The 8,337-nt window shown below is 43.1% G+C and overlaps 1 protein-coding gene across 1 annotated transcript; it reads right to left on the reverse strand.

Annotated features, from left to right (window-relative positions):
* Positions 1 to 5,531: 5,531 nt before the first annotated feature.
* On the reverse strand, positions 5,532 to 7,890 carry LOC112963750 (gallinacin-11-like). The gene is made up of 3 exons (XM_026061083.1): positions 7,806 to 7,890; positions 6,708 to 6,836; positions 5,532 to 5,662 (listed from the first exon to the last, which is right to left on the reverse strand). Exons 1-3 carry the CDS (start codon positions 7,861 to 7,863, stop codon positions 5,532 to 5,534), a joined length of 318 nt encoding a protein of 105 aa, XP_025916868.1. The 5' UTR covers positions 7,864 to 7,890.
* Between the last annotated feature and the right edge of the window lie 447 nt (positions 7,891 to 8,337).

An 8,337-nucleotide genomic window follows, 5' to 3' on the forward strand; every position in this document is an offset into this window, starting at 1 on the left:
TGCTTTTGTGGATTGCATTGGATGTCTTAGCTGTGTCCTTACTAACTATGGGGTGGTGGGACAGGGGAGATTCCCCCGTGGCCCACCATCCTTGCTCCACACATCTGCACTACTGTCCTTGGCTCACCTGCCAAGGTATACATATCTGCTTCAACAGACAGCACAAGCATAAGCAACCGCAGCGCTCTCTGTTTTGGTGTCAGTGGATGCCAAAGCCATCCTGGGAGGAATCCTTTCATGCACCAGTGACTCCAGGGCAGATGGGGAGATGGTCTGCATTAGTACTCAAGCCTTACCATGGCGCCAGAGCTCATTCTTTGACTCTAAGGCCAAAGGCACAGTCTGGATGGGTCTGCCTTATTGAATGCTTTTCTTTCCACAAAAAACAGCCAACTGACCTACTGGGAATGATCCTAGAACTCTCAAAGCTTTTGTCTGGAGCTTGCACTTCCACATCATATATTGAATTTGTGCAGGGCAAAGACCACTGTGGACACAGACACAGGGAGTCCCAATGAAGAGTCAGTGTTGCTGTCACTCCCAGACACACTGCTAGTGCTTCCATTTGAAAGACTGTGAGGTGCACCAATACTGGTCAATGGGGAACCAGAGAGGCTAGTAATTTTTTAAAATAAATCCTTCCTGAAAAACAGCTTGCAGCAGCAGCAGGGACAGGCAGGGAGGAGGGGGTCAGAGAAGCAAAGCAGAAGAATCTTACTATCCCCAAATCCCTCTAGCAGAAATTTCCTTTAACGAAAGTGAATGAATTACAACGATTTGCAGACCCAGTCCAAAGTCTCAGGAAAACTCTCTGACTGGTAGCTCCTTTGACAACTCCATCTGTCTCTCTCTCTGCAGCATTTTAGTGCCTGTTGGTAACAGGTGGCAGTTCCAGCTTCACTGTAATAGCAACTGCTCTTGCTGCATGCTCTCTCCTGAGGCTGCAGCACAGACTATTGAGATAGGAGGCATTGCCTGTGAACAGCTCAGCAGGGCATTCAGAGCCACCTTTATTTATTGGTTAAATATCAGTTCAGTTCTCCTGCCCTGGAAAAGTCACATAACTCATGGGGAGAAGTTGGCAGTGTTCGTGGCTAGCAGTGAAAGACATACCTAAGGAGGCGAAACTCGGCAACCCCAATACAGCAGAGTAAACTTGTACCGACAATTGATTCCAGGCAAAAGCACCACGCTGGCAGCTGGGGAACATTTCTTACAAAGCGAGCACCTCATCACTCCATCTCTTATCGATCAGACCTGATCTTAGGGGAAGCTCGCAAAACACCTTCCAAAGATGGGCCTGGGAACTAAAATTCATAACTCCGGTGGTTATCAGAATCCATGACTCAGTGGAAATGTGGTTCCTGGCACATTACGTTGTCTTTCCTCTTTCTCTCCCCTCGACCTCTCTGCTTTCCAGATTATGAAGTACATGTTGACAAGATATTTTTCTCAGCTTGCATTGAGCTTTAAAAGGTGCTTCTTTTGCCTCAGCTCTGGATAAGGGCTTGTATGTCCAAAATTGTCCAATTTTTCCAACTGTACCACTTGGCTTAATATAAGAATTTTCTCTGAGTACCAGCCTTGCTCTGTCTGTGTCCTCAGACTATCATAACCATAGTGAAACAGTGGAGTGACCAAGAGCAGCCCCTCACCTCCAAACTCCCTCTGTGCTTCACTTCTGTATTAGCCATTTCCTTCAATAAAAAGCTTAATTGCCCTGATTCTTGTAAAGCATCCAGGTGTAACAACAACATGATTCTGATAAGCAAGGTCAGGCTAATCATCAAGACTGTAAAAGAGCGGAAGCTCTGAAAGCAGCCCTTTTCCTTCCGATGGCAAGACATTTGGCGCTTGGGTGAGCCTAAAGCCAGGGACAGCAGCTTCCTACAGCGCCTCAGACATGTTCACTGTCACTGTTGTCTCAGTTTCTTATGAAATGAAAGAAAACTGGTTTCTCTTTCCCATTTCTGAAGCAGACAGAAGCGCTCTGCAGTGTTGTTTCTTTTTCCATGTCTTTCTGTTCTTGTTCTGCCTCTGAGAATCCTCCAGGAAGACCTGCTGACATTAAAAACTCCAAAAATAACCCAGATCAACTGCTGTAGGCAGAACATAAGCCTGGGTTAGCATCTATTACAGAAAGCTTATATATTTGCGTTCTTTTTCCCTACTTATTTTTTTTCTTCTTCCCTCTCCCTCGCTCGCCCTCCCTCTTCTTTAGCCAAAAATGGGAAGTACAGCAAATACTTGAAAGAAAAAACACTTAAAAAAAGTTGCCAAATGATTCCTAAATATTTCTTCCTCATTAGTAATGCATCCTAGTTAAAAAAAAATGTGGCTTCAGGACAAGTACTCTTCTTTCCACCTGCTATCCATGCATGCCTGTCTAATTTGTGATGCAAAGTCAGGGAACACCTATGTAAAATATTCCTTGAGCTACTAGTGATAAACACGACAGAAAACACCCTCAGAGATATTAAAAGAGTGCAACAAATGTCTTAAAACATAATTATTCCTTTGAGACAATCGGTCAATTTAGTTTGAACAAGTGAGCAGAGATCTCACATTAAGTGTTTTAATCTCCAGTTAATAAGAATCCCTGTTAAACTCTTGGTTGGTTACCTAGACTTTCACATGGAGAGCTCATACTATTACTGCAATAAAGCTTTTCTTTGGCAGAAATTGATATCATTTTCTTAATTTTAAGAATAGAGAAAAAAGATGCTAGCCCTGATTCATCTCACCTGTATACATGATACTTGACTAAAAATGTGGGGTCACTCCTTGGCCAGTGAGGGATGAGTTTAATGACCTTGCTGTAGATCTGTTCCTCTCTGAAGACCAGAAGTGCAGTCTAGGATAACTGGCTTCTGTCTGGGCTCCAAACCTGTAGATCAGCTGAATCTCTCCAATTTCTATGGGTGTCAGAGGTGACAGCAAGTCACAGAAACCCTCATCTGGGTTTCAAACTCCTCTTGATAGAAGAGGTTAGATTTAATACATCACATGGTCCAAACTGTTTGACAGTCCAGCTCTGGATTTCCAGCCTTCCTGCTTTCCTTGGTGTTGGCTTCCAGATTTGGGACTCATCCACCAAACTGTTACCAGAACAGAGCAAAACACTCAGCCCTATCAGAGGCATTTCTGGTCAAAGGAGACTGAGTTACATGGCTGTATTTAATGCAGGACAAGAAGAAGGCTTCTTCATCCTTCAGATGTAAAATTTCCCCTTCCAGGCTCATTTACCTCCCATCTGAGCTCTTAAGTCCTGAGTGTTCTCTCTCTTTTTTTTTTGAAACATTTCTACATGCCAGAGCAACAGGTTTGCATGTCCCCTATGTTGAAGGAGACCCTTAGACTACTGCACATGCCTTACTTCTCCACACAAATCCCCATGTTTGTGGGTCTACAGGGCCTCTGTGTCTTGTAGAGAAAAGGCCTGTGGATTCCTCTTTGCTTTGCTCAGAGGGGTCAGAAGATATGAATAATGAGGCTTGGCCAAGAAGGGTCTATCCAAGCCTTCTGACCTCCAGAAAGGCTTTTTTGCGCCTGAAAAATGTGTTGGCTTTTCTCAGCTCTACCCATTGGTCTAATAGAAGAGATCCTCTCCCTCCACAAGCCTTTTCTTGCCAGCACATTTGGACTCTAGCAACAGCTACAAGTTTTATTTGGACACTGACACAAGGATAGCTGATGCTTACTGTCCAGGGAAGGAGAGAAGAAGGCATTTTAGACCTTCAAAGGGATATGCCTTCCCTTCCATAATTGCCTGGGGAGCATGTGCATCAGAAGTAGGTGTTATGCATCACCTTGTCAAAAGCTTACTATGTGTAATCATATAATTCCAAAATATATCTTGATTCAAATCTTCCTCATTTGCCTGTCAGTTTATGATGTCCTCAGCCAGCCATATTTAACAGGAAAGAAATGCCAATCAAATCAACATTCAGGACTGGCATGTCGCTAGGCATAATCAGGTGGTATTCTAGCACAGAAGCAATAGTTCTTTCACATATCGGGATGAAACAGGCATACTGAAAAAAAAAGTTTATGACATTACAGTACTCTTCACATTTTTGAGGCAGCCATATATGAGCCTTTTCAGCATTTCTTTTCCATGAAACATTGCTGTGACTGAGTTTTGCTCACAAAAGTATTCATGTGACGTGAATTTCAAGAACATATGTTCAAACACTTATGCAAACATAAACTTACTAACAATTAACAATAGTCTGGAAATGCTTGAGCTCTCAGTCAGATAGGAAAGATGTACGATATGATAGGTATTTGATAGATCTGGAATATTCCCTCCAGCTGAAGCAGCCCATAGTCTACATCTGTATTAAGTAGGAAATGGACAGCATTCAAAGAAATCATGGTTCTCTTCTACTGTTTCCAAAACTGTAGAAGTTGTGTGCCTTTTTAGATAAACTTACACAAATACTTTGTTACACAGATTATACATTTGTATTACGTTCAGCACAGATATGCTTAGGCCTCTAAATCCAGCCACAATGCCAAAAATACAGCTATTCAACAATAACATCAGTGAGGGGTAGTTACGGAAAACTCACTGTTTCTATCACTTTAATAGAAGAAAAAGACACCATTTTACAAAATAGTCTTGTTATTCCTCATCTGGAATTACCCAGGGTGGTTTGATTTAGACCTGTTTTGGAGCAAGGGTGGGATGATCTCGTAAAAGTTTTCTCAAGAATAGCTTTCTCCCCCCCCCCCAAAAAAAAGCCTCTTGCCAATCTAGCTTTGCACAACTGACTGTAATAACCAAGAATGCATGAGTTCTTTGTACTGCAGACACAGGGTCACATCCTGAGAGGTGCTGAGCTCCCCAAAAGACCCTCTTCGCCGATAAACATGTAAGGAAGAGTCGAGCACATTCAGTATTTCCCAGGATTTGTCTTACTGTGTCTGAGGAAGGTGAACAGAGAGCATGATTTGAAGGAAGAAGTCAGCTAAAGATTTCCAGCTGGAAGGGACCAGGGCTTTCCCACCATAGCCTGCTTCCAGTGGCACTGCTGGGCCCAGCAGTCGCTGGGGCTGTTGAAGGAGCATGGCCCTAATGCTGAGCGTTACGGTGTGCCCCGGCAGGCTCAGGAGCCTCAAATGCCAAGGGCAGAGTGACGGCAATCAGAAGACTGCAAAGTTTATGTAGGCATGAAGCCAAAGTGTCACAGTACAAGCCACATGACAGGACAAAAAAGGAAGGGAGGTAAAGCGTAGGTTACAGGGGGATGTGGTTTCCAGGGACGTTATGGCTATGTTTCTGTGGATTTCTGAATGGGGGTGCAAGAGACAGACATTCTGCCTCTTTCCATATATATTTGATTGCTATGCTTGTTTATTTAGTATTTATTGCTTTGGTTATGTAGAGGAAGAAGCATACTGCCTCAAGTAAGTTACATACTTCATATGTTGAGAAAGGCGGACAGTTTCTCTACAACACCAGGAAGAAAACTTGCTTGTCTTCTCATCCATTAATTTCTGTGTTTTTCTGTAACTCACTGAGGTCTTTATTGCATTTCTTTGCAGCACTTCCATTCTTTGCGAGGGCAAAGTCCCAGATGTTCTTGGAAACATTTGATTTCTGGAGGTACGCAATGACCCCCCTCATCTTTACAAATATGGAAGTTTGATGTAGTGTCTGGAATGAAAAAGATTTAAGTCAAAACAAAAAACATCATTACATCGACATCTGAACCAGTGGTACACTCATATATGGAAAGTTTCATGAAGTTCTGGTTACTATATCTCCAAAAGCAAAGACACAAGGAAGGATCATATGGATAATCAAATCTTCTTTAAGAACAGGAATTTGTGACACAACAGCTTGGAAAAGAAACAACTGAAAGAGGGATATTATAAAAGTATGAAGACGATAGATGGGGAATGATTACTCGTTATATTTGCAATACAGAAGTAGATAGCACCGAATGAAATTATGAGGCAAAAGGTTTTAAAACAAACAATACCTAGTTTAAGAAGGAAAACCCAGGGAGAACTTTTAAACACAAAGATATCTGGGTTTAGAAGTCTTGAGTTGCAAATTCTTGAAAGACAGGAGAATATACCAGGTTTCATAATTATACGGTTGTGATGTTTATTATATTCATTTATTATATTCATTTTACACACACACACACACACACACACACACACACACGCAGAAGCATCCACTTCTGGCCATGGTCAGATATAGGATGCTGGATTAGATGAACTTTAGGTCTGATCAGCACAGTTTGCATAAAACATGCAATGAAACGATGGAATTTGTTGACTATTGAGGAGCTCCAAAAATAATCCAAAATAGGATTAGACAAATTCACAGGGAGGAGGTCAATTGGTGCTTAGTAAACATATCAGTGTGGATGCAATCAGCAGTCTCCCGAGAAATGATTATAGAAAGCTGGAAAGACAAATCAAGGAAGGATCAGTCTGTGGGACCCTGATTTTTATTTTCTTTCTGTTGGAGACTGGATGTTGTGCTACATGGCATTTGGTCAGCACAAAATGATAATTATGTCCTTGTGCTCCATGCTACCATCAGTGCAGAAACAGCCTGATCCATCTTTGTAGGTGGAAGGAGACTGCTTAGAGTATTTGTAGACAAATAGAGTAAGAATGTTTTTCCTGACTTTTCTAATCTCCTTTCCAAACGTTGCCTGCTCGGACAGGGTTTCCGCACATACCTATGCAGCAGGTTTTCTGACGCCGAGAGCAAGTTCCAAATGCAACAAAAGGTGCTGGGCAGGCTTTTGAACGGAAGCAGAAACCATGGTAGGCAACACAACGTAAGGTGTCTTTAGGCAAACCGAGACCTGTAGAAAGAATGGGATTTTTCAACTGTGCTTCAGGATCAATCCGTTTCTCATGTTTTTCCTCCTGCTGAAATCCCATGGAACTCAATTAGAGGTCTGTTACAAACACTCCCAAAGCCAAAGTCAGCCTTTCCAATGATTTTCAAAAGCCTCATGGGACCTCACAGGACTCCAAGGAAGATCTTTGTACAACTAGAGAAAAAGGTAGCTGTTGACGGAGAGTTTCTGATTATATGCATGTTGTAATGGGTAGGAATAGAATAGTCTTTGGGTTCTTCCAAGCTCTGGGGCTGCAATGCTGCAGACAGGTCATGCAAGTGGACAGCAAGGTGCTCTTACACCCAGAGATTTACCTATGACTTGAGATCAAATGCAGGCATCTGGCCCAGTTAGCAGGGACAATAGATTTACCTAGTTCCTTCCTTCCCCAAAAGCCTTTCTCCAAGATGGGGAGTTTCATCAGGTGTGAAGAAAAGCTAGGCTAAAAGCGCAATTAGTAAATGAATCAGTATAAGCAGGAGGGCTGGGGAAGGAGAACCAGCATATTCAGCAAACTAGAGTCAACTTCACTGGTGTAGTTTAACTTGAGCAGTACAGGGGAACACTTTACCCCTCTCCTACCATACACAAAGGAGAGGACTTGTGACCTTGGGATAAGAAGAGGCAGATCATTTCTGTGGTACCTTTTTCCAGCAGTGCCATAAAGTGGCATAAAGAGACTTCAGAGAGTCATAAGAGCCAGCGACCTGTACTGGCTTCTGTGGGACAGTTCTGGTTTGACCTCTGGTCACTGCGGGTTGACTATTCACTTCTGGTTTTGCACTGAGAAATAGGGAATGGCTTTAATGTAAGGAGCTGAACAGCACAGAGAAAAATAGTCTGCACCATTGCACAAACTAATTGTGCCTCCTGTACAACAAGATCCGCTGCCTCACATGGACAGACGCTGGTATGGGTCTTGCCCCTTACCTGGAACAGCCTGGAGGAGGAAGAAGAGAACAGCCATGAGGTGGGAAGAGAGCTTCATGGTGGAAGGTCTCAGCTGCAGCGTGGAGACAGGCCACAATGCCAGAAACTTTGATTGGTGAAGGAGGGAGCACTCTTGCATTTATAGGGCTGTGGGAACTGACCTGAATATCTGGGGGACCTTGGCAGTGGTGAGTGTGGAAAGCAGGCCATGAAGCAATGGGTACATTTTGACCGCTGCACACGGTTAAGCCTGAACAATGGCAGAAAGTCACAAAAGCAGGCAGAGAGGTAACTTTACCTCGCTACTCAACCACTGGGAAGGCTACTTCACAATACTGACCCATCTGGAGATCTTCTTTACTTGCAAACTTCAAAGCCAGATTACTCAAGACGGTTGGTAATGGACCACTTGGAGAAAATCAGCCATGGTTTTGGTGGGAGAGAAGGCAAAGATTTGTCATCTAGGAACACCTGAAGATTTTTGGTGATGTTGAGTTAGCAGAGGGTCTAAGGTGCTGCTGAAATACTTGCA

This window comes from Apteryx rowi, unplaced genomic scaffold, assembly GCF_003343035.1.
Source record: "Apteryx rowi isolate R43461 unplaced genomic scaffold, aptRow1 scaffold_176, whole genome shotgun sequence".
Classification (NCBI taxonomy): domain Eukaryota; kingdom Metazoa; phylum Chordata; class Aves; order Apterygiformes; family Apterygidae; genus Apteryx; species Apteryx rowi.

Coding starts and splice junctions, on each gene's coding strand:
- LOC112963750 (XM_026061083.1), bottom strand. CDS start 7,863: ATGAAGCTCTCTTCCCACCTCATGGCTGTTCTCTTCTTCCTCCTCCAG. Junction 6,837..7,805: donor CCTCCTCCAGGCTGTTCCAG/GTAAGGGGCAAG, acceptor TTCTTTCTACAG/GTCTCGGTTTGCCTAAAGAC. Junction 5,663..6,707: donor TCAGAAAACCTGCTGCATAG/GTATGTGCGGAA, acceptor TTTTCATTCCAG/ACACTACATCAAACTTCCAT.